This window comes from Pollicipes pollicipes, unplaced genomic scaffold, assembly GCF_011947565.3.
Source record: "Pollicipes pollicipes isolate AB1234 unplaced genomic scaffold, Ppol_2.1 Scaffold_6138;HRSCAF=7277_pilon_pilon_pilon, whole genome shotgun sequence".
Classification (NCBI taxonomy): Eukaryota; Metazoa; Arthropoda; class Thecostraca; order Pollicipedomorpha; family Pollicipedidae; genus Pollicipes; species Pollicipes pollicipes.
In genome coordinates this window covers 6,967,300-6,993,526 of record NW_023596818.1, presented here as the reverse complement: position 1 = coordinate 6,993,526, position 26,227 = coordinate 6,967,300, and the positions used below count along the sequence as shown (strand labels likewise).

Below are 26,227 nucleotides of genomic sequence, written 5' to 3'. Positions count from 1 at the left end.
ATAACAAGCGCATTAGGTACCTACAATGTTCTATCCGGTACAAAGCTAACGTGATATTAATGGTGGTTCGTTTAGCTACCTAGCGTGCGAGCAGTTCAAACAAGTTTTCTACATTTCTTTGGCCCAGTATTCCCTTTTTCCACGTGTTTTAAGGGGCTCGGAGGAATATTGGGGGAGGTCACCCCTCCCCTGAAAGTGTGGTCAGCGACGCCCCTGCCCGCAAGGATGCTTAAGAGAACTTCCGGAGCATTAATGCGTTAAGTTTAGCCACGGCTTCATTTCGAAGCAGGCCACAAACGAGACGTAAGGGAACTATTTGATCCCGACCTTACGTCTGTCTGAGTTCGAGTCGATTCGAATGACAGAGTCGCTCTCCCGCTGGAAACGAGCGGCAAAACGACGCATCTCTGAGGGACCTTGAGGAGCTTTATGATATATGGGAGCAGCGCTAGCCTTGCGCAAAGACTGTCGGATTTGACCCATGGGCGACTTATCTGCAGGTCCATGCCAAGGCCAGCATGAGTCATGCTATATTTCACGTTTCTCGTTAAATGGTAATTGGCGTCAATCCACAGTCGTATATTGAAGGGAATGTGGATAACCTGTCACAGTTCCTCGCTATATTCAGCTACTGTATGACCTCTCAACTGAACAGCTTCGCCGGTTCTCGGTGGTTTCTTCACGCCGAGGATGCTGCCCACACACGTGGGCAGCATCACACGTGGCCCCGCCTCACATGAAGACGAGCAGGACCGCAGGCCGGGCCGGTATCAGCGGAGCCTGTATAGCTTGACTGGGTAGGCACAACCCGTCAGGCCCTTGCATCGCTGCAACCATTGGCTGTACCTCTCTAAATCTGTAACGAACAAGTAGGACAGTTTTGTAAAAGTTTTCGGTAATATTTTCAATGCATCCCGCGCAGTTTGCCTTATCAGAAGGAGTAATTCTGCAGCATTGCATCAGAACTACCATTCTACCTCATCCAGTTAGCAAGCACGCTAGTTTAGGACAAATTTCAAATTGCGGAACAGACTGAAAAAGTGCAGGCGGAAACAAGCCCAAACCTTGGTGACAAAGCGGCACAGCAGCAGGAGGCAATTTTTACTGACTGAAGAGGAATAGGACAACTGCGCTGGCAGCACTGTGGGTCGACGTGTGGGGATCGGCACACAAAACTAAGTGCAAACCGTCCTCGGATGTTTGTCAGGAGAACTGGCAGATTTCAGTGCCCGGTAGGTGCATGACATCTGATATGCGATGTAAGCAAACTCACGCCCGCGAATCACAAGGCGATCTGCCTCAGCACTGCCCGATGCAAAAATCCTGGCGTCAGCCAAACACCGGGAGACGGCCAGTGTCCCCTTTTTTGGAAAACGGAATCAAATAAAACTCGTTATGGCCTAAGCCGAAGCAGATCGGGACATAAAAACTTCCCTGGCGCATAGCGCAACTGACGAGGCGTGCTGTGCTATATATATATATATATATATATATATATATATATATATATATATATATATATATACATATACACCTATCTGCTTCAAACAATACTATTTATTCCAACGCTTTCTCGGTAGCTACCAACAACGTAAACTTATTCAGATTCATTCACCTCACTGATCAATATTGTCGGGCACTGGCCGATCCGAAGCAGCCCGACGCTTGATCAACGTCATTCGTAAAATTTGCGGAAGACCACACATCAGTGCACATCCGTCTACCAGATTTACGCAATGCGGATACTGCGATAAACTGGAAATCCTTGTCCGTATGGATTCTCAAATTCGACAGGCTCCATTCGCTTACGGTTTGGTATCCTCTACATAGCGCTAAAAATCGCGTCTATTGTAGCCTGGCTCGCCATTCCGCGTTGCAAAAGGCGTCCTTCTGTTAACAAAGTTCGTTTGCATTTAAAGGGCAAATGAGAGAGACGAAAAGCCAATTCAACAGAGGGAGCCTGTCGCCAATAACTCCCCAAGTTGTTGTCATTGCTGTGAGCAAATAAAGCAACGCTGAGCACAATATTTAGTTCTCTTGGACTTCCACAGCCACGTTGTAATGCCCTGAGCTACGGCGTAGTTTATTTGGGAAAACCCGAAACACTTCCTGTGATTGATGCATCAATGATAAAGAGAAGTGTGCCGCCAACCCGAAAACAGCGCCACAAAGCTACCAATCATGATAGTGTGTGCTCATTAGTGGCAAGAATCTTTGGAAGGCAATGCACTAACAGAAACCCCTGACTAAAACCGACAACAGTCGGTGTTAGAGGTGTGTTCATCACCAGGCGCGTCGAAGGTAGTCTGTGGGTGCAAGTTGTCTTTTCTGCGGGCTCAACTAATAGAATGGCTTTTTCGAGCTGTGCGGCTTTAATATCTTATTTCATATAGCTGTAGCAGCACAAACTTAGGGCAGTCAATTTATCATGAGAACGGTTGGTCACCAAGGTACGCGTCATTACTCGCACGTCTATGACGTGCGATCCTCGTTACATCACTGTGCTACACATGCACCGCTTAACCATCCTGAGCGGCCGCGTCATCCGAGACCCGGGTGGTAACTACAAAGCCAGGCGCCGTGACACCATGAAACGGATCGAGACCTCGGCCGGCCTGCCCCAGCGGAGCTCCATTCGCCGGCCCTGGCGCGGACCCCAGCCACCGGCCGGCCCCGGCGCGGGCCCCAGCCGCTGGCCCCGGCGGGACCCCCAGCCGCCGGCCCCGGCGCAGACCCCAGCCACCGGCCGGCCTCGGCGGGATCCCAGACGCCGGCCCCGGCGGGACGCCGCCGCCGGCCGCACCAGCGCAGGTGACGCCACTGTAGCGGCCGACGTCAGGCATACAGCTGCCAACTGACCTTACAGCATGTGTTTGTCGGCGCGGCCGGCGCCAAGGAAAACCAACAGCCGATAACGTGCCGTCTGGGAGAACTCCTGTGACGCGGGAGGTAACTGTCAGGAGGACGTGAGATTTGGTCCAGTTCGTGACCTTGACCTGGGTCCAAGTTGAGGCCTTGACCTGAATCCGATCCGCGAATTTGAATCAAGCCTGCGCCAGAATCTTGATCTGAGCTCGAGCCAAGACCTTGACCTGAATCCGAACTGCGACTTTTGAATTGAACCTGAGACCTGAGGCGAAACATTGACCCGAGTGAGAGCCAAGGCGCTGACCTGAATTCAAGCTTAGTTACGACTTATGCCTGACGCACAATCTTAACACGCAACCGCAATGTCCTTCCGTCTCAAAGGCGCAACCATGTGACAAGGTATGAGGCCCTAACGTGCAGGGACGCGGCCTGGTCACCTCGTAGGTCCGCATTTTTCATATTTGGTTTCCACCGCAGATGATTCCCGAGACATGCCTGAGTATCGGCGTCACGTATTCTCATACCCCCCCCCCCCTCCGTCCCCCTTAGAAAATTTTGGCTACGCCTCTGCTTACAAGTACCTCACCGACAACTTCTGAACGGATTTACGATGCACATTTACCCTCTATTTCACCTTGTATACTCAAATTGCAGCGCAAAGTTTATACGACGCACGCACGTACGTACGCACACACGCACGTACACACGCACGCACACAGGCACGCACGCATGCATGCATATATATATATATATATATATATATATGCATAAAGTTCCTATAGCCCTGCTTGTCTACATCTCAGTATACCTCTGCGACACGTTGTAAGTCTGCGCTGTGATGCGCATCGTGATAGCGCTGGATTTGCTTCCAAATTGGTACACATTACGCGCATTTAACATACGTGTTGATGCTATTTGCGGAATAGCCAGCATTGTTTCGAATCAATAATAATGTTTCAGATATATCGAATCTGCTGTGGCTCATCCCGTCGGACATACGTGTACATATCCCCGCCTGTTATCATGACGCAAAATAGGCGCCGTTGCTGGTGTTTCTGTTCGTGAACTTGATGCCATATGAAATGAGATGATGGGTGAGCTGGTGCAAAAGCGGAACACTTAAATTCAAACACCCCTCCTCACAAGCACGGATAGTAAACAATGGCCAGCTGCCTATGGAGACCGTTTTCCATGGGCACACCGTGGCAGCAGGGTCATCGTCTCCGGTTGACAACGGAGCACTTTCAGAAGTTGGTGAGAACGTGTCCCACCAAGGCTGTTGCGGGGGTGTTTGGTCCGTTTGGCCCCGGGGTTTGTTATTTGTTTGGCCAGGCACGCCCATTTGAGATAGATTGCTGGGATGCGCATGACAACACAGCGGTTCGGAAGGGAGCGAGTGCACTTGCTCAGCCCCTGGGATTTTCGGTCATCACTTACCTGCGATTGGACCGAGGCCATATACGTTATTGCTTATAGAATGAGTCGACGCGCGGCTCCCGACATGTTCTCCGTGTCACGATTGACTAGCATGGCGTTGTCTTTCGGTACCCCGAAAGAAGTGGGGCCTGGCAAGAAGAAGCATTACTGAAAGCACGATTTCAACACCATGTGGCATCTCCATTCACCGGCTGAAGCCCCACGGCACGGCACGGGAATGAACTCAGTTTGTGAAAGACTCGCCATTACCAGACACTGCGGACGTACGTGGTGTTGCCAGCAGCGGCAATACCCTGGCGATGGAGCACTCGTGTTAAGCCATCAGCCAGTACAGTCTGGGCGGCCTCGTGCAGTACTCCATCACTGCCGACATCGCGCGTGTCTTCATACTGTCGACGCCCCGTTGTCCGTCGCACAGCGGCTGTAAATTCGTCGCCGCGTACGACGGCGGCACCTTCCGAAGTCCTCTGGCTCGCCGTATGCCGTGACTGATCAATACTCGACTTTAGATCTCGGCCCCGTCGGCCGGCCCCTGTACGGGGGATGGGAAGGGGGAGGGGGAGGGGGAGGTGATTGGTGGAGATGGCGGGCTCCGTGGGTCAGACAGCCGCCGACAGCCGAACAACGGCACGCAATATTGGCGTCGGTGGCGTAGGTGAGCCTCGAGTGGTATCCCTGGCCGGCGCAGGGTGTCCGTCGATAGCAGGCGGCGCTCGAAAGGTCAGATGATAGCGTCCGCGAGCTCAGCGGCGCAGGAGGGCCGGCGGGTCAGCTGGCCAGCGCGATGGATCAAGCCCAGAGCGAGCCTCAGCGACGCAGGAGGGCCGGCGAGCCAGCCGGTCAGCGCGATGGATCAAGCCCCGAACGGGGCTCAGCGGGGCAGGAGGGCCGGCGAGCCAGCCGGCCAGCGCGGTGGATCAAGCCCCGAGCGGGGCTCAGCGGCGCAGCAGGGCCGGCGGGTCAGCCGGCCAGCGCGGTGGATCAAGCCCCGAGCGGGGCTCAGCGGGGCAGGAGGGCCAGCGAGTCGGCCGGCCACCGCAGTGGATCAAGCTTCGAGCGGGGCTCAGCGGGGCAGGAGGGCCGGCGAGTCGGCCGGCCACCGCAGTGGATCAAGCTTCGAACGGTCGTTAGATAGATCTAGTGCAGGCGGCGGCAGCGAATGACTGTGACATCACGCGGGAGTCTTCGATTGACCGGGGGGTCCAGCGTGGCTTTTGCAAAGGTTTGGGGCCATTCGCGACATCAGCCAGCTGAGGGAACCAACCGTCGTGATTGGTGTTTGGAATTGGCAGAGGTGGGCTTCGGTCGAAACAAACGGTTCTCTCCCAATTAGCGTGAAGTTGTGGCGTTCCGTGCCGGCTCTCCGTCCCAATATTCAGCTCGTCTCACTCTGCTCTATTATTTAGGTCGTTAACGTCAAGACGTCACCCGTCCTAGCGTTTGTTACGAATATAGCCCGGCACTGCTCTTCAAACGTCTGAGCCTTCCACAGACCCGACTAGCCGTCTTGCGCTGTTCAGTGATGCCACCGACTGCCTGTCGCTGTTTCCGCAGCTGGCTTTGGTGTGCCGCCCGCCTTCATTATCACTGTGTCATTCTCAGTGTGTGTCTCCGCTCCGTATTGCCCCCTCCGGCTGAACGGCCCCACCTCCCGGCCGTCGCTTCTGGACGGTCACACCCATGCTCGCAGTACCGACAGCCACTCTCGCCGCCGGCAGGGATCGTCAACAGAGGCGACTCCTTCCGGGTGCGTCGCTCCAGCGTGCAGAGCGGGGGCTCGGTGCAGAGCGGCGCGGCACCCGCCGCCGCCGCCGCCGCCACCGCCGCCACCGCCTCCACGTCCGCCGCCGCGCCGGCCGCAGCGGCGCTCGAGAGCCCGCCACAGCCCGTCAGCTCGTTCTCGGTGGCTCTGGTGGGCGCCACGGGCGTCGGGAAGACGGCCCTCGTTGACCAGTTCATGACCTCCGAGTGCACTAACGCCTACGACCGCGACCGACCGCAGGGTGAGTGTCGCCCACAGCTTGACGTAACGCGGCTAAGAAGTGTGATCATGTGTGCCTGGTGAGTGGCAACGAGGTGAAGTGAACGCAAACTTCAAGGAAACTAACGCAAAACAATGCCAAATGTACGCAATACCACACTTTCATTGAAACGGACCTTTAGACTTCATGAGAACGTCACGCAATAGATGTTCCACTTTAGCTTGAAAGACTTGTGGGATGTTTCTCAAGTACAACAGTGGCTTCTATTAGGATATAGCGAGGGGACAGCTATCTTGGGTGACCTGGTGGTTGAAAAGTCACAAAAGTCCCATGTACTTGCATCATAAAAATGCATCCAGCTTTCTCGTATCTCATTCACTTACGTAAAGCGAAACCGGCGCGCGAACCGGACTGAATTGCCGAGACCATCCCTTCACTGTGCACGTTGGCGCACCTCTACGGACCACCTCGACCTACGAGGTCAGGACGTCTCGGTGCCGCGGCCTCCCCGGACCGGACGAACGCCGAGAGAGTCCGGGACCGGCGCGGGCGGCCGGGTGCGGTCCGGGCGCCGACAGGCCGACCGGCAACATAGCCGCACCTGTCACCGCCGCCGGCCCGCGTCGACACCCCGGCCGTTATTGGTTCGCGGGCCCAGGGCGGCGGCGGTGCGGCGGCCAGCCCCGCCGCTTGGCACGGACAATGGCACTGAGTCATACGCGCCGGGTCTGCTGGCACGCCGGCGGGCCAGGGGCGAGGCAGACGCACGCCTGCGCCGCCTCGTCGGCAGCCGCGTCTGCCCCGCTGCCGTGGCACTGAGGGATGATGATATTTGCGACGGTCTGAGCCGGATGCGAAGGTGCAAGTCATGCTGTAGGTGAGGAGTTAGCGGTAGAGATAATACTGCAGCTCTTCGCCCACATCCATGGCTTCGTAGTGTTAGACTCAGCCACCTCGAGAGCGAATAAGGTTGCGTTCTGTTTCATCGTGGATACGGCTAGACCGCCTTTAAGTTTGGAGGTCACGCTGTTTCATCGTAATCTTTTCTAAAAACCAGATTTAATAGCCAGCTTATTTTCAAATGGCCAGTAGCTTCATGTTGACGGCAGCTTCTAAATTAAGTAATGCCCTGGTCTCTGCATCATGCTCCAGAATAAACACCGTCGCTGCCTGCCGACCCGTGCTGGGCTCCGCTTCACGGTAATCGACTCCGAGTCCGACTCACAGCCCATTGGATCAGCTTTGACTCCGACTCTAAGCAAAGCAGCCTATCCCTGTGCGACTCTCAGTCTGACTCACGGAGAGGCAACTGAATCCCGCAACCGATTCCGATTGAATCGATTCCAGTTACAACAGCCGAGGAGCTGACCCTCTCTATGGGCTTCGTAAAAGCCTACACAGGACATTTGATTTGATAATTGGATAGCTCTATGTGACCGGGTTCCCTTTGCGTACACGCCGTAAGTGATGCTTTATTCGGTGACACTTTTGTGCAAGCCTTCAGGTTATGGATGTATATGATTCATGCTTCTTAAACTTTTATCTGAGTCGATTTACCGAGGTTTTTTTTTAACTCAGTTTCGTTTACGACTCAAAAGGAAATAAAAAGTAATCGACGCCACTCTGACTTGATGGTTTGATTACGAAGTCCAACCCGGTCCCTCCCAGAGCCAAGCACAAGTTTGCCTTCCGGTGTACCCACTGTCCGGGCTTTCCAATTTCACCGACCCGCCTCAGTCCAAGCCCGTGTGAGGTCGCCGGAGGAACAGAGATCCAGGGAAGCGGAGCCGCAGATCCAGGGAAGCGGAGCCGCAGATCCAGGGAGCAGAGCCGCAGATCCAGGGGAGGGGAGCCGCACGATCCAGGGGAGCGGAGCCGCAGATCCAGGGGAGCAGAGCCGCAGATCCAGGGGAGGGGAGCCGCAGATCCAGGGGAGCGGAGCCGCAGATCCAGGGGAGCGGAGCCGCAGATCCAGGATAGCGGAGCTGCAGGTCCAGGGAGAGCGAAACCGCGGATCCAGGGGAGCGGGGCCTCAGGTCCAAGGGAGCGGGGCCGCAGATCCAGGGGAGCAGAGCCGCAGGTCTAAGGGAGCAGAGCCGTGGATCCAGGGCAGCGAAGCCACAGATTCACGGGAGTGGAGCTGCCTACCGGACTGCCCTCGTGGGATCGGCTGTATCCGGACCCAATGGCAGCGTCCCACTGGCCACAGCTGATCAGGGACCGCAGTCCGGCTTCTGCAGCTGCCACGCCGCTAGAGTAACACTTCTTAAACGTGTAGTCTGGACCTTTTGATGGGTACATTTCTAGGATCAGCGCCCACGTTAAGCAATGCTTGTTACATGAGTACGGACTCCGCCATCCGGTCGTGAAATCTCGGGTTAACGGCAGAATTTCGCGAAGAGACTTAACGTGTCGCAATGCTAGAACTTACCTCCACTTACTGCAAGTCCTGCCCATAGAGCTCAAGCTCTGGATGAACAGGGATACTTCCGAAAAGGTTAACCGAAGTAACCGGGGCGGGGCTCATCTGTTAAGGCTACGCGCCGCCTTCCCAGTCGCGACACCGCTGGCGCTCGGCCCCGAGGCCGGGGCGGAGGCGGCTCGCGGCCGGCGCAGGAGAGGGCCGTACCTCTGGCCCGGGTGCGGGCGACTCGTCGGAATGTGTGGCGGGCCGGGCCGGGGTGGCTTGGCTGCCAGCCCACCGGAATTCGCTGGACAGCTGGCGGCCGGCCAACCGGGTCCGAGACAGAACGACAGCGGCGAACGACTCTTAAAACCGTGTTTATTTGTCTGCGCGGGTGACCAGCGTGAAGGGTCTGTTGAAACTGCGACGGCTTGCCGGAAAGACGGGAAGATGTGGATGACGTGACGGAAGGTTTTATTAAGTTCTGGTAGCCTTGTCGGCGTGTTCGCGTTGTGTGAGCGCACATTCACAAAACATTTGCCTGATGCTGAGAAGATCCTCACGAGTGCTCCACCCGTGAACACCAGGTGATGGTCACCGACCTTTCACTCCTCAAGTAAAGGTTGTATGAATGCGAAATCACATGTACTAAATTAAAACATCACTATTTCGGGCGCTAGCTGTCACCAGTCCCTGATGGTTCTTTTAAACAGAAACGTCCAATTCCTTACAATAGTGTCCAAATAAAGAGTCGTTTTTTCCGAAGGCGCACATCCCTTTTCCTTGAAGTGTTTATGGACTTGGTTTGTTAGCATGATTGTTCACGCATTGAGTAAATTTACACTTTTGTTTATGTCCTGCTCTTAACTGTTACAAGCCAACACGTATGCAAATAAAGGAAAGCACAATTAAGCCGGATCAACCGCTCCGTTTCAACCAAAAGCAACTGTATGCCCAACATTATGACCGATTTCGCTAGGGGCTCTGGTAGCTGCTTAAACATTTCGCTAAGGGGCTCTGGTAGCTGCTTAAACATTTCGCTAAGGGGCTCTGGTAGCTGCTTAAACACTTCGATAGAAGCTCGGGTGGGTGCTCAAGCCAAAAACACGGGCACCGCGAGCTTCAGTTTAAAACATGGAATCATGCTTCGGACAACGGGTGTAAATCTGGCGCTGATTTTCCAAGATTTTGGGAGTCCGCAGCTTTTATGAATTTCCTTGCTTGCAGCAGATTGGCGTTAATCTGCAAATCGTCAAATTTGTTGAACTTTAACAAGCGCTCAGGTGGGGGGCCAATTTGACCACCAGCGCTAATATTTCCAGAATGATTTTCGAACGGCGCAGTGTATCCGCCCCAAACGTTGCATCGACGTAAGCAATTGGACAACCGATCTTTCGGTGTGAAAATTATATCCACCTTAGAATTTTTCCAACTTATTGCAGGTCGAAGGCAGGTCATGGCCGTTAGCGAGAGCAATTTCTAGGGAACCATTCAACCTATGCGACAGTAGAGTATTAAACGAAGACATGCAGGTTTGGGATAGTCTTTAATACATTATGACGGTTGAGTTTGGGATTGCGACTTAATCTATTGGCCTTGGGTCAGGTATGAATGTCGGACTGAAGTCCAAGTCAAACCGCTTTTACTAGAGCACTGCTTTAAGCGTTTTTTACGCTGATGTAAAGTTTTTGGATCACGGGGACGTAAGAGATATCTTATTTCGACTTCATGGAGGCTAAAGGAGGTCACTGACGTAAAATGAGCCGGGCGAACATCTTGTTTGTTGGATCATACGTTTGTAGGACACCTAGCAAAGTTATTGACGCATATTTAATTTCAAATGTGAAAACGATTTTGAAGGTGCTTGGTCGCATTGATCTTTTGGAAGTTAAATAGTCAAAATGAAATAAACGTCTGTAAACTTCCCTTTCAAAAATATAAGGTTAAAGGTGGCTGCATGGTGGCGTTTGAGGGCACTACGGACACCAACCTGCAGTTTTACCTAGTGTGAACTTATTTGAGCATAATCCATGAACCTCAAAATTTGACCAGGGTGCGTTTACAAGTAGGCCTACCCATGGCCTACAAAATACTACGAATTTGGTATATCTAGCACTCTCAGCTTGTATTTTTCACAGTCCCACAAAAGACACACAAATTGAGTAAGCTCTCTCAGTTTATACGCATTTTTGTAGTCGCGGTCCACAGTTGTACACAAAATCGTTCCACAGTCTGGCGCCTTGATTTCGGTATGAGGTGCTGGCAACTTCAGCGATCATGCAAGAGATGGAGTCGAGCCGGGTTCTCCCAAATATGAAAGACGAGCACATGAGTGTATGCTGTGCGATATTTTGTGCAAATTAATACATGGACCTTGTGCATTGATATCTAACTGCTTACATAACACCCCATGTCGTAGCTGATTTTGACTTCCAACAACGAAACTTTAACGCGCTGCCAATGCCACCTGCTTGCGTGAACTTGAACCGCACTAATGGCTGCCAATGGCACCTGCTTGCGTGAACTTGAACCGCACTAATGGCTGCCAATGGCACCTGCTTGCGTGAACTTGAACCGCACTAATGGCTGCCAATGGCACCTGCTTGCGTGAACTTAAACCGCACTAATGCGTCACTAGGGGATTATGGACCAACGCCTGGTTCATTCTGCTGACCGACACGGCAGGGGTATCCACAGTAACCCGCGGTCGGCCACAGCAGCTGGCGCCAAAGCCACGTCTGTATCAGGCACCACGTGTTTAGCCCGGTTAGCGGCGCTGACCGGCGCCAAACGTCCGCGGGAAATCCACCGGCACCCACGCGGGGCAGACTCGATGGCGCTGGACTGAACGGACGTCTCGCCGTTATATATATATATATATATATATATATATATATATATATATACAAATATTTGGCACACCTATATATATATATATATATACAAATATTTGGCACATATATATATATATATATATATATATATATATATATATCACCTGTGTGTAGAGCCATGCGTATGGCTTGCCATCAGCCAGACACGGCATAACGGCTGCGGCTTGACGGCTTCACCACCTACGATGGTTTGTAATGTCACGCTCACTAGCTCAGCGTACTACTCGCGTGATATACCTTCTAGTAATATTGTCATGGCAACGTCCTGCCTCAAAAACCGAGAGAGATCTTGATCGAGTCAACTGACCCAATTGACTTGATGCAAACCACTTGCTGCCACGAAACAATCTAAGGATTTAGGTTATCCGTACTGATGAGGTCACCCCTCGTGTAGCCCGGCTTGTATAACGCGTCGGCACTGGGATCAATGGATGGTACGTACCTATAGGGATCCACGTCCCAGCAGTTTTGTTCTTCATGTAATATGGCTGATGCTTGATTGTCAGCTGGTGACAGGGACCGTGCGGAATAGAGGCGGCCGCGTCTCAACATCACATGCATGGCGTTGAAAATGATTCGACAAGAATTGTCCGTTGAACAGAAACTGTACTGCAAGGGTGGTGGATGTTCGGGTCTTGGTAGCAAGCTAGGCCTAGCAAGTGCTGATGTGGAAGCTGTTTCCGTAAACTGTCAGTCATATATAGCTGGTTGTTAAAAATGTTAGTGGTTTCGTTGTTTATCGTCTTCCGAGATAGATTAACCAAATTCAGATAAAGGAGGCCCACTTAACTGAGCTTGAGTGAGAAATCGGGCTCAAAAGACCCTTTTCTACCGCAAGAGACCCATTTTCTGGATCATGAGGCCTCTGTTACAAATGATGGAGTCCATGCTTTAGATAAGTAGGCCCAATGTTACGTTAAGGAGGCCACTTTGCTGACTCTGAAGGCGCCCGTTACGAACTAAGGGACCCCTATAGATATCAGGAGACCGTTCTAGGCACCAGGAGACTCCTCCAGCTATCAGGAGGCCCCTATATACATCAGGAGGGCCCTCTAGGTACCAGGAGGCCTCTCTAGGTATCCGAGGCCCCTCGAGGCATTAGGAGGCTCCTCGAGGTATTAGGAGACCCCTATAAGGATCAGGAAGCCCATCTAGATATCAAAAGACCCTTTTCCGCAACAGCATTTCTGCTTTAGCGTAGCCGAACCCTTTGCGGGTAAATCGGAAGACCGCTATTCTGGTTATTTCTAATTGTTGATATCTTTTTACTTGGCGATGCATGTAACAAATGAATAAGAGGGCACATGCCCTCGGTGCCCCTACCCCTTGAAAACGGCACTGTCTAGCAGACCAACTGTTAGGAGGCCCCCACTTTACGTGGAAGGCCTCCTGCAAAATCCTGCCGCTCAATTCAAAACCAGTGGCCAATTCAGTGCCAGCTCCTTGGTCAGGGTACATATATTTGACAAGATTGACATGCATATATTTGTACATATATCAGGGTACATATATTTGACATGACAATACCTGGGTGTGATTTTATCAAAGTGATTTGTCCTGGAATAGGCCAAGGGAAGTCATTTCTTCGTAGGAAAACAATTCCAAATCTGGCTAGATATTTTAGAAAGTTTGTTTTGTTTTTACACTGGGGACGCAACTTTAAGTGGTCTCAATCCGTTGGTAAATCAGCTTTTGGGGGTAGGTGAGGTCGACCTTATGGGCTCAGCGCCCAACCATGTTTGGTGTATATGCGATGTATATATATATATATATATATATATATATATATATATTATACATGTATATATGTATATACATCCCCGCATATATGCATATGTATATTATAAACCCCCACATACATATGCATTTATGTATATGTATCGTTAAAAAACACGGTGTTTTCAGCAGTCTGAGCGGCCTTGGATTAAGTTTTTAATCTGTCGAAAGCTACGTTTGACATCGTCTGTTAGGTTAAAAAGCAATAAGCCGAGAGACCTGTGCCGCATTCAAGTATGTTATTCATTATTTAACGTTCCGATTAACGATCATTATTTAGCGATCAGTATTACCCATTCCCAAAAACAATACAGAGGTCTTCGACTCATGTTGTCAGTTGACACACTTACAACCATAATATAATCACGAGCATGTAAACTGCAATAAACTTCTCATTTAATAGTGGTACGAATATCTTTGGCATAAATCATGCTACAGTCATATGGACTTGGTGCAGATCAAGCTGAAGCAATACGAAATACATCATTCATGCCACATGCTGAGACCTTTGAAATGCAATATAACAAAGCAAACAACCAAATTTCACGAACTCAGATCTATTTCCCGGGCATTCGTCACCGTCATGTTCCTTGTCGATGGAATCCGTTGGAGGTGTTGTCCCAACGAGATGGTCCTAAAGGTTTGATTCATTTGTCCGTCTAGCATTGATATGTGGTCGTGATCTAGTAGCGCTTCCAGGATATTGAGCTGACAAGGTTGACCGGTGCGACTTGTTTGCAGACGGCGCCGCCGGCGAACAGACAGTCAGCATCGAGCTGGACGGGGAGGAGTCCGAGCTGAGGTTCATCAGCATCACCAACCCCAAGGTACGAATGCCCGGCACGCCGGCGGCGTCGGCGGAGGGCGTCCGCTGCTGAAGGCGAGCCACTGAACAGTGGTATGGTTTTACGGAAACGATGAGATCAGGTTTTGTTATCACGGATGGGCTATCTGTTCGGGGTATCTGTCTCATTTGGTGTGTATGTACACAGGGCCTTAGCCAACTGCCTTCCCGGCCGGCGTCATGTTGCATGGAGTCCTGAGAGGGACTAGATGTTTTTTTTGTTTTTGTTTTTTTGGCTTTCAGCCACGGACGCATCACAGCCTGAAGTCTCTTCTTGACATTACTGTGGTTCAAACTGGGGTCTTTGATTGTATGTTCAGTACTTTACCAACTGATCCACCTGGGAGGGAAGTCCTTCCCGGTTTGCTCATTTATTACACTCTTTTACTCTCCTTACGCTTTGTTTTGGCGGATGAAGTCCTTCCCGACTAGTTCAGCCGGAAGGCACGGAACTCGCAGTCACAAGACCCTTGTTCAAACTCCAATAACTCCAAGCAGCGAACTTGGGCTGTGTCGCGGACAAGTCTAAAGGCCGGACATCGTCCAGAGTTTCCCGGGACTCCATAACACCTAACGACAGCCGGAGAGTTAATTACCCGAAAAGTTGTGTACATCCTAACTCATGAGACATGAAACCAGAACACGCATCCCATTCGTGAACAGTGGTACTGAGCGTTTCGAACGGCAGCTATTAATTGGTTCCCTTCTGCACCTGTAGTGTTCGGCAAATGTCAGCGGTTTAGTTTTGAATTTACGTGTAGTCGTTACGTGCAGTCAACCCGACCTTTGCTTCGTAAATGCCGATCCAAGCTGACGAGATTTGTTCGAGGGCGTGACCAGGGTTTTGCCCAGCAGGGTGCAAAATCGGATCATGGCGAACGCTTTCAGCCAACGTGCTCCCTAAGTCACTTCGGGGCGACTATTTTTTACTATTTTTTATTCACTATTCTTTATTCACTATGTTCGCTATTTTTTAACACTATTCGCTATTTTATACACCACTTTTTATTCCGGGAATCTTTTTGGCTCGGGGTCCTGTTTGGAGGGCCGAGTGGCGGGGGGGCCGAGTGGGCGGAATACATGGTCCCAAAATGGTCAATAGTCCAGGTCAGGGTCTCAGGACATAGTCCCTCCTTGGCTAGGCCACTGGGTCTGCCTTTGATCTTCCGCAATTCGTGGCCTGTTGTGGACCGTGAAATTTCATGAGCGGTGACCCAATCTCTCGTAACCTGTGACCTGATGTTGTGTGAGCGTGGCTTGACCTTCCGCTGGCCGTGACTTGACCTTCCTGAAGCTGTGAACTGACCTTTCGTGAGCCTTGATTGGGCCTCCTACGGTCCGTGAACCGTGACTACGAGGCACAGGTCATGGTCATGACCTGATGGTGTGTGATGCCTTGGTGGACAGTGTATGATTTCCTGTGACCGGACGCCGCTCCGCAGACGGAGGTCACCACTACCCACCCGCCGGACGCGCTGATCCTCATGTACTCGGTGATCGACAAGGCGAGCTTTGAGCGGGCCGAGGACGAGCTGTCGCGGCTGCAGGCGCTCGACCTGCTGCGCAATCGCTGCCTTGTGCTCGTCGGAAACAAGATCGACGTCGTCCGCAGCCGGGCCGTCGACGAGTCAGGTCAGCTGGGGTCACAAGGTCAGGTCACTTGAGGTTGTAGGGTGAGGTCAGCTGGGATCGTGGGGTCAGATGGGGTGGGTTATGAGTTCAGGTCAGCTGGGGTCACGGTCAGGTCAGTTGAAGTTACCTGAGCAGGTCATCCGAGGCCATGGGGTCAGGTCAGCTGAGGTCTGAGGTCAGATTGGCTGAGTTGTCAATATGGGGGAGCAGGAGTTAAATAAAAGGCGGGATTAGCCGGGTTCACAGGGGGCTGGTGCCGCGGGACAAGGTTAGGTAGGCTCACAGGATGAGATCGGCCTAGGTCATAAGGTGGCGTTACCTTGGGTCATAGGGTACTTAGCTGGTATCATACGGATAAGTTAGCTGGAGTCATCAGGTGAGGTCGGCTGGGGTTCACAAGGTCGGGTCTGCTGAGGTCAACGGACCGGGTCCGCTCAGGTTGTCATGCTACGTTAGCCAGGGTCGTAGGACCAGGTCAGCTCACGTTATCATGCCACGTTAAACGAGGTTGTAAGACCAGGTCAGCTCAGGTTATCATGCTGCGGTAGCCGGGGTCGTAGGACCAGCTCAGCTCAGGCTATCATGCCACGTTAGACAAGGTCGTAGGCCCAGGCCAGCTCAGGCTACCATTCTACGTTAGACGAGGTCGTAGGACCAGGTCAGCGGAGTCCTGGAGTTTGGTCAGCTTGGATCGGAGGAGCGAGGCAGTTGGACTCATGGAATCATTTCACCAGTGGTCAGGTCCCGTGGTGCAGATAGGCTAGCCATGAATTGAAGGTAAGCATGAAAGCAGTTCAGTTGAGGGCTATGTGGTGTCAGTCAATTGCGATTTTATGTTATGTTTTTGCATGGGTCCTAAACGAAGCCTTCTGGTTTCAGAACTTAAGCATCTGGCCACGGGTTTTGTATGTCGGGTTGGCGGGATCCACGACATATGCGACATGATCGGAATGTAAAGAATGCACTTCAACTAACCAATGGTCGTAGTTTTAACGCTAAAAGAAACATGCTCACAAGAAGCCATCCGTTTTTGGCTCGTACATTTCTTTGGCACCGAAAAATCACTGGCATGTCCAGCATTTCTTTTGTCTTTACAATCGTTGAATTGCCAATCGTAGGCGAACAATGCTCCGATCAGCCAGCGGTCAGCGGTTGGGGTGGCCTGGGCCGGTGAGAGTTGGGAGCCCAACTCTAACCGGCTCGCGTGCCACCCGGGGCCTGTCAGCCTCGACGCAACGGTGGCCTAAGCAAGTTTACTACAGCGCACTGGCGATGTGTGGAGGGCGGTAGTCCCGTTGGGAAACAGGCGCCATTTGCCAGTCTGCTCTGCCAGTGTCTTTTCAGCGGAACAGCACGACTCCTGTATATACAATGCCCCGCACGCAAAGTTAGGAGCCCAGCCTTCCAGCGTGAGGCAAACTGGGACAGATTGTTGTGAACTTCTGAGCTCAGACCAAGTTGAAGGACGCCGCAAAGTTTTGCGGCTGTTCGGACCACTGAGGTGGCAGGAAAGCAGGATGTCATTGATGCTACTTATAGCGTAGCAGACTGGATGACTGAATCCCGGTACGCCAACTTCTGGCCAAACTCATGCAAATACGAGTGATGACGAAGAAAGAGATCATCTAGAGCCGCACAGACAAACACCACGCCTTCTCAACGAGCCAGCATGCCGCCGTTTGTTCCGTCATCGCCTCCCGCGCTTTAAACTGGAACGAGTTTGCATTGGCGACGTTTCTAAGGACCCCTGTTACGTCACTGGAGCCGCGCGCCGGGCCGCGCGCTTTCATCCCGTAGCCATGTGGCGCTCCAGGGGCGCGGCCACTGCTGCCGTCCCGTCCGACGCCGTGCGGTGTCGTCGGCGCGCATGCCCGCTGGGCAGTTGGCACGGCCGGCGGGGCAGGCGGCGACGCCGGGCAGGGGTCGACGCGAGGCGCCGCCGGCCGAAAATGCGCCGTGACCCGGCTTCAAAGCGCCGGCGGCGGGGCGCTCGCGCCGTGGCCTCGCCCCCCGCGGACGGCCCGGTAAACACTTGACGGATTTAGCCGGTGCGGCGACAGGCGCCGCCGGGGCCGGCGCGTTCGCCGCTGAGGTCATCGGCCAGGGGCCGGGGTCAGCGCCGGGTCGGCGGGCCGCCAGGGCCTGTGGCGCGGCCCGTGAGATATGACCCGGGCGGCCGCCCCTCCCACCTGCCGGCAGGGCCGCCAGGGGTTTATGACTCGCTGGGGAGGGGGGAGGGGGAGGGGGCGTCACGCTGGCGGCGGCGGGTGCCACACCATGGGGTCGAGTGCCCACTAATGGTGGGTGGTAAAGTCGGCCCCGGTAATGACTTTATTGTGCCTACCCGCCAGCCTAGCCATCGGCGTTCATTGCCACCGCGTTGGTGACGAAACCTAGCGCGAAGTCGACTACTGCTGGACGGGCGGTCGCTAAAGCAAGGGGTATCCGACCGCCTCCTGCAGAAATGGAATCGTTTACGATGCCCCACAGTAAATGTACTGCTGTGCTGGTCGCTTTCGTGACCCGTCATTACTTTGACAAGCAACTGGCTCGTATGTCGACCAGAAGCGCGTCGCGTGCCTCCATCCACTCGGTGGGAAATTCGATCGAACGTGGCCCAAAACGGCCGCCTATCCGAGGCACCATTAAGCAGAGCTTGTTGCATGGGGCACGACCTCGCGCTGATCTTCAATAATAGCACGCATGGCGCCCTATCATGTCATCCATCATGCGACCCAGGCGGGATCGTCTCCCGACAAACAAGCCGCACGAAGAGCGTGCGCTTCGCGAGCGGTCACGTGATTCACGCCGGGGGCTGTTTTGCTGACGGTCCCGCATCAACTGATGGCATCGCGGACGACACGTCTTATTGATGAGCTACGCTCCAGGGATGCATTTCGATATCATATTTGAACGTTCTCGGTACTGGCTTAATAGAAGGCATGGGTTCATGCAGGAGCGCAGCCAGGAAGGAGGAGGGGGGGGGGGGGGGGGTCCGGAGTTCAGTGAGAGCTCATCACGCCGATTTTTACTTGCGGAAGTCCGTTATGATGAAAATTAAAAATTCGGGTCTGAGGAGGGGCTCTGCCCGCTCCCCAACCAGGCCTCTCCCTGGCTGCATCCCAGGGCTAGTTTATCACGGGGAGGGCACGTGAAGCTTGCGATATGTTAGGCTGACAGGTCACGTTAGGGATCGATGCCTTGACACAAATACCACAGCGAAATACAGGTTTACAAAAGCTATTGGAATCGGCGGGATATTTGATACGCGAGATGGGATATATGTGACATTCCACGTTCTTCCTACACATCGCCCACCGGGTTCGGGTCGGGGTCACGGGGTTAGCGCAGTTCGGTTCAGGTGAGCTCACAGCCACGCACCACCAATAGGAGGAAACAGACGAATCCTCCACCTTCAAACTAAACACAAGAGGCACCGACCATTGTGTTGAAGTAAAGGCATGACCAGTAAGAGCTAAGACATGTCGACGCAAACCACGTGCTGTGCGTACCATATCAGCAGCGCAGCCATTTTTGCAGGCTGCTGGCTATCTGTGGGGATGGGCGCCCCCGTCCTCACCCTCGAAACCGCTGACCTGCTCCGCTTGCGTTTCAGACGGGATGGAGCTGGCCTGCTCCTACAACGCCAAGTTCATCGAGATATCAGTGGGCATGAACCACAACTGCGACGAGCTGCTGGTCGGCATGCTGCACCAGCTGCGACTGAAGCGCGGCTCCTACGAGCCCCAGAAGGAACACAGCTGGACGCGCAACAAAGGCATCGTGCGCGCGAGCAGAAAGTGCAAACGCGCCCTCACGAAAATATTCGGCAAGGAAGACTCAAGGTTGCGAAACGTCACCAACTTTCGCGTGCATAACTGAGTGCTTTGGGACTGCGGGGACTTGCGCGGAGCGGCGAGAAGGCGCCCTATCACATTTTCCTAGGTTAGCTGTCGAGTAGCGTGTTTTATATATTCTGCCCTGCCTTGAAGAGACGCTTTCTTACCGACCCGTACCCATCGAGGGATAATTTCAAGTTATGGAAGGCGCGGACGAACCTTCCACACATGTACCAATATCTAGCCTTGTATGTCCGTACCCGAATGAAAAAGTCTTGGAATGCCAGCGTTCACAGATTGTCTGAAGCAGAGCATCGTTTGAAACAGGAGGATTTTGGATACCAGCCAAAACTCGCACCACGCAACCCAGCGAGGTCACATCGGTCTCCTCGTGTTCAGTCTGCTCACGTCATGTCTCGTCCCCGCCTAGTCTGCTAACGTCATGTCTAGTCCCCGCCCAGTCTGATGCCGTCATGACCCGTCCCCGCCCAGTCTGATAACGTCATGTCTCATCCCCGCCCAGTCTGCTGACGTTACTAACGTCATGTCCCGTTCCCGCCCAATCTGATGACGTCATATTTCATCCCCGCCCGGTCTGCTGATATCCTCTTTCGTCCCCACCCAGTCTGGTGACGCCATATTTCGTCCCCGTCCAGTCTGATGACGTCATGTCTTGTCCCAGACCAGTCTACCGTCGTCGCACCACGCTCCTCCAACCCAGCTTGCTAAAGGGGATGTTCCACAGCTTAAGATATTGGAGCAAGCACCGGATATGATGAAATAAGCTCACGTATAACTACTGGTATACTTTTTGATGGAAAAGGCTGCTCTAGACAACACAATTTCTCTGCCTAGCGAATATGCTCTTCAATACCTTGTTGTCTGATTACGTCATCGTACCTTGCACAAAATTCACTGAAAGCGAGTTGACGGCCGTTGCATCTGGAAATCGTGCTCACGAACGCCAGGCATTAACAATTCGACAATTATACTGCTATTGGCCTCGATAGCCTCATGTCCAATGGAATGGCAGGATTTGAATGACGTTAGTGTGTTATCACAAATGTGGAACACTCCCTTTAACATCGAACTCCATGGGATTCTAGATCTATCCTTAGATTCAGGCACATGTCTCCACAAATCTGCCCTCGCTTCCAGCCCGCTGACGTCACGTGCAAAGCCACGCCCAGTCCGCCAACGTCACGTGCAAAGCCACGCCCAGTCTGATGACGTCACGTGCAAAGCCACGCCCAGTCCGCTAACGTCACGTGCAAAGCCACGCCCAGTCCGCTGACGCCACGTGCAAAGCCACTTCCAGTCCGCCGACGTCACGTGCAAAGCCACGCCCAGTCCGCCGACGTCACGTGCAAAGCCACGCCAAGTCTGCTGACGTCACGTGCAAAGCCACGCCCAGTCTGCCGACATCTCATCAGCCCTCATACCCGGCCCTTCGTCACACCTCGCCCCTGTCACGCTGTCAGCTGACGTCACACCGGCCCCTCCAATCCGGTCACGGAGAAGGAAGCCCGAACACCGGTCAGGCAGCGGGTCAGCTGCGTCTATCTGTGTTACAAGCGTAAAAGATCCCGCTCAGAGACACGCGATTCGTTGACACGGACGCCAGGCGTCGTGAAGGAATGGGACGTACTAGCGTTGAGGTGGCCCGCGGTGATGCGAGTCCACAATATCGCCGCCCGATGAAGTGATCCGGCCGGGGCGGCCACGTGCGGGCCCGTCGGAAACCGCACAGCGGACCCTTTCTAGGTATCGCCGAGAAGGAAGCCGAACGGACGTCATCAGGGAACACGGGAAGCCGCGCATAGTCCGGCAGCCGGGCAGAAACGCGTGGCCCTCGCCGGCCGACTCAATCGATGTTGTATTCATGGAGAGCCAGTGACTCGTATGACATCGTAATGTGTCTGACGCAGCGACAGACTCAGCCACGAACACTAGTCACAAGGAACTGTGAGCGAGATGCCAGCAGCCGAGGTGACGACTACGTCCGGATTTGAGAGGGTCAGCAGTAATGTCGCCGGCGTGGCGTCGGAGGAGCGACGGCTGGTGTGGGCAGAGTTCAACGCCGCACAATTTTAGCCGTCTTTTTCAACACTGCCAATCCACGCGGTGGCACGGAGGTGGCACGTGCTTACGACCAGTCAAGACACTCGACGCTTTCAAAATCCGAAGGGGTTTGCTGGCTCCCGTTCTCCCTATGTGTCATCAGCCGGACAAGGATTTGCCAGATTTCCAAATCGTGTGGCTTTCCCGGCGGCGCACCGCGTGGTCGCAAACTACGAAATGTGAAATGGCCCGACTAATGCATTGCACCATTCCACAACGCCAACGGGCCAACAGTTGCCCGTAAGTCACGTTAATGAACCGAGGTTTAAATTTAGCTAGTACATTCAGCCTGCACCATGTGTATCAGGGTCAGGCATTGTATGCATAAGGCACGTCCAAACGGTCACGTTTACACGAACCAGAAATCTGACGACCGCGAAGTTTGCAAAGAACGAGCGAAACATGTCATGTTACACAGACTGACTGGATTGAATGTGCCGCCCGAATACATAAACAGAGGTCGGGCGACATGACCTCCTCACCCGCCGCGTTTCCGCTCAGATCCATAGGCCGCTGACGCATGCGTCGCGTGCGAACCCGGCCCACTCCACAGCCCGCCGACGGCGCCTGGCTCGGCTGGGATCGCTTGGTCACCCTCGCTGTAAGGCCGAGGTGTCGTTTGTTTGTGCGAGATAAACACAGGAGGAGCTGTCATAACATGAGCCCTGCCGTTTACGACTCCTCGCCTGGCTCCTGAAGGGTTTGATGGGTTCATTCTGTGACGCCCTGACTGCCGCCCGCTCGGCCGTGGAGGTGGCACCCTGGTGCGCCAGGTCTGGAGTGGAGCACGGCTGCTGGCAACGCTGGCCTTAGCTTTCGCGACGCATACACGGACGGTAACAGCTAACATTTAACGCCCACGCGCGTGGGGTGGACACAGACGGGAAAAGGTGTAACGTTGACAGATCGAGAAAATGGAAAAGTGAGCAGCCTCACATCACAGCAAGCATGACAGCATAACGTCAATCCACGACTGATGTGCGCATAAATGGACGTGTAAGCCTCCAATCCCTCGCAGACGGTGCTCTTTTTATTGCTCAAGCGTGCTGTTCGAATCACCAGTGCCAAATGCAGACAGGTGCAGGTACACTAAGCACGACCTTCACGGAGTTGCTCAGAAGCGCACTTGTTGCAAAACAAGCAAGCGCTTCGCCAAATGAGATCTGTTTCACGTCGCACGGTTCGTTTAATCGAACTAAGAACGTTAAGTCAGAACGGTAAAGAGCGGAAACGGAAAGTAAAAGGTCAAGGGACGCCACTACGGCATACAAAACGACCACACAGCATACAACTGGAAAACGTGGTAACGGGTCAAGCTGCATGTATTTTACACTCAATCGACACCAAGTTGCCGAGCGCTGATTTTGTCAAGTTCGCATGACTCTGTCACTGAGGAATCAGACCGCTTGAGCCGGCAACGGTCGCGCTTACAGCCATATTCCCAGTGCAGGGAGCCGAATCACAGCCTCAGGCGCGCCCCCCCCCCCCCCCCTCCCGTCTAGCGCGTCGGGCCTGTGTCAACAACCTGCCGGTCGGCTGACCCGGCGGCGGCGTGACACCGCCGACGCCGACGGCGGCGGCGGCGGTGTCGTGTACCGACATGCAGGGTCCACGGATCAGACGGCCGGCCGCCGGCCCGTCGGCACGCTACCCAGGCCAGGGGGCGAGGGCGAGACACGGCAACGCTGGCCTGCGCACTGAACCGCACAGGGCGGGCCAGGTTCTCGCCTGGCGCACGCGCCGTTAATGGGTGAGCTGCGCGCGCGGTGTTGCCACCTGCAGAATGCGAGCCGTCTGCAGAATGTGGGACTGCCACTGCATATTAAGCGATGTAGGATCGCGGTGAAACACTTTGAAGCCCAATATTTGCATAATTACACGTGTATTCGTGCGCAGTGATGTGTCCGAGACAGTCACCCGGAATAACAAACACGCCATCGAGTAATTCGTGACAAATAAGTTGAAATAGCCACGGCGGTCGGGTAATGTAACCATACAGCACATGCATCTCGATGTTTCATGATCAATATCAGTAATCGCTCGAGGTACAGTCGGAAGATCACATGCTCACAATACCGATCTGTCACTATTACCTTGATCAGCCAACAGGGAAAAACGGAGCTCGCATCAGGTTTTGCTCGTACCAGATGTCCGTATCATAGGGATTGGCACGGACAGCACGAAACACCGCCGCCTCAGTCCGCCATCAACGCCAGAAGACAAGGCCTGTCTCGTCCCACAAGAGCCGGCCACGCCGACCTCCTTCCGTCCCGAACAATACACCTGGTATCCATCAATCCCGAATGGTACATCTGCTCTCCGCCCATCCCGAACGGTACATCCGGTATCCGTCCATCCCGAACGGTACACCTGATATCCGCCCATCCCGAACGATACATCTGATATCCGTCCATCCCGAACGGTACACCTGACATCCGCCCATCCTGAACAGTACACCTGATATCCATCAATCCCGAATGGCACACCTGATATCCGTCCGTCCCGAACGGCACACCTGATATCCTCCCATCCCGAACGGTACACTTGATATCCGTCCATCCCGAACGGTACACCTGATATCCGCCCATTCTGAACAGTACACCTGATATCCATCAATCCCGAATGGTGCATCTGCTCTCCGCCCATCCCGAACGGTACACCTGATATCCGTCCGTCCCGAACGGTACACCTGATATCCGTCCATCCCGAACGGTACACCTGATATCCGTCCATCCCGAACGGTACACCTGATATCCGTCCATCCCGAACGGTACACCTGATATCCATCCATCCCGAACGGTACGCCTGATATCCGTCCATCCCGAACGGTGCACCTGATATCCGCCCATCCCGAACGGTACACCTGATATCCGTCCATCCTGAACGGTACACCTGATATCCTCCCATCCCGAACGGTATACCTGATATCCGTCCATCCCGAACGGTACACCTGATATCCGTCCATCCCGAACGGTACACCTGATATCCTCCCATCCCGAACGGTACACCTGATATCCGTCCATCCCGAACGGTACACCTGATATCCGCCCATCCTGAACAGTACGCCTGATATCCATCAATCCCGAATGGTTCATCTGCTCTCCGCCCATCCCAAACGGTACACCTGATATCCGTCCATCCCGAACGGTACACCTGATATCCGTCCGTCCCGAACGGTACACCTGATATTCGCCCATCCTGAACAGTACACCTGATATCCATCAATCCCGAATGGTACATCTGCCCTCCGCCCATCCCGAACGGTACGCCTGATACCCGTCCATCCCGTAACGGTACACCTGATATCCGCCCATCCTGAACAGTACACCTGATATCCATCAATCCCGAATGGTATATATCTGCTCTCCGCCCATCCCGAACGGTACAACCTGATATCCGCCCATCCCGAAGGGTTACACCTGATATCCGCCCATCCCGAACGGACACCTGATATCCGCCATCTCGAACGGTACACCTGATATCCGTCCATCCCGAACGGTACACCCTGATATCCGTCCATCCCGAACAGGTACACCCTGGTCTTCGTCCGTCCACGACCGGTACATCTGGTCTCCGTCCGTCCTGACCGGCATCGCTTCTCTCCGTCCTTCAGCACCGCTGCTCAGCCGCGACCGGCGCGCCGGCGCACTTCACCCTCAGTCGGCCGTCCACGTGGAGCGGTTAGAGCTGCAAGCAGCTTCACGCCTCGGGCAACCGGCGCGCCCCGACCAGCGCCTCGAACAGCGCCATGCAGCACGCAGGCTGTCAGCCGGCAGCGGCGCGGCGGCCTGCGTGCGAGCCGGCCGCCTGACCAGCGAGCGCCAGCAGGCGGTCCGTGAACGGCGTCCGGCAGCTGGCCGAGCAGCACGGCCAGGCCGGAGACGAGTGGCGCCGCGTCCAGCGGCCCCGACGCGTTGACGCAGCTCAGACCACCTGACGGCCGGACGGAGACGGCCGGCTCAGCAGGTGGCAGCCACATCACGGCACAGTCAGCAGGCTCAGCAGACGGCGGCCACATCACGGCACAGTCAGCCGGCTCAGCAGACGGCGGCCACATCGCGGCACAGTCAGCCGGCTCAGCAGACGGCGGCCACATCACGGCACAGTCAGCCGGCTCAGCAGACGGCAGCCACACCACGACACAGTCAGCCGGGACAAGCCGTAACCACACCACGGCACGCTCGGGCGGCACAAGCGGTAACCACATCCCGGCACGCTCGGGGGGCACAAGCCGTAAACCACATCACGGCACAATCGGGCGGTGCACAAGCCGTAACCGCATCACGGCACACGCTCGGGTGGCCACAGCGAACTACATCACGGCACGCTGTGGGCACAAGCCGTAACCGCATCAGGCACGCTCGGTGGCACAGCCGTAACTACATCACGGCACACTCGTTGGGCACAAGCCGTAACTGCATCACGGCACG

The 26,227-nt window shown here is 54.2% G+C and overlaps 1 protein-coding gene across 1 annotated transcript in view; it reads left to right on the top strand.

Moving 5' to 3' along the window:
• LOC119105825 (GTP-binding protein RAD) overlaps positions 1-19,969 on the top strand; it is a 30,310-nt gene extending 10,341 nt beyond the window's left edge. The window contains exons 2-5 of the mRNA XM_037229360.1: positions 6,024-6,308; positions 14,103-14,188; positions 15,648-15,837; positions 19,454-19,969. Of these exons, the coding sequence (XP_037085255.1) occupies positions 6,024-6,308; positions 14,103-14,188; positions 15,648-15,837; positions 19,454-19,719 (827 nt within the window). The 3' untranslated portion in view covers positions 19,720-19,969. The remainder of the gene's footprint in view (positions 1-6,023; positions 6,309-14,102; positions 14,189-15,647; positions 15,838-19,453) is intronic.
• Positions 19,970-26,227: the final 6,258 nt, after the last annotated feature.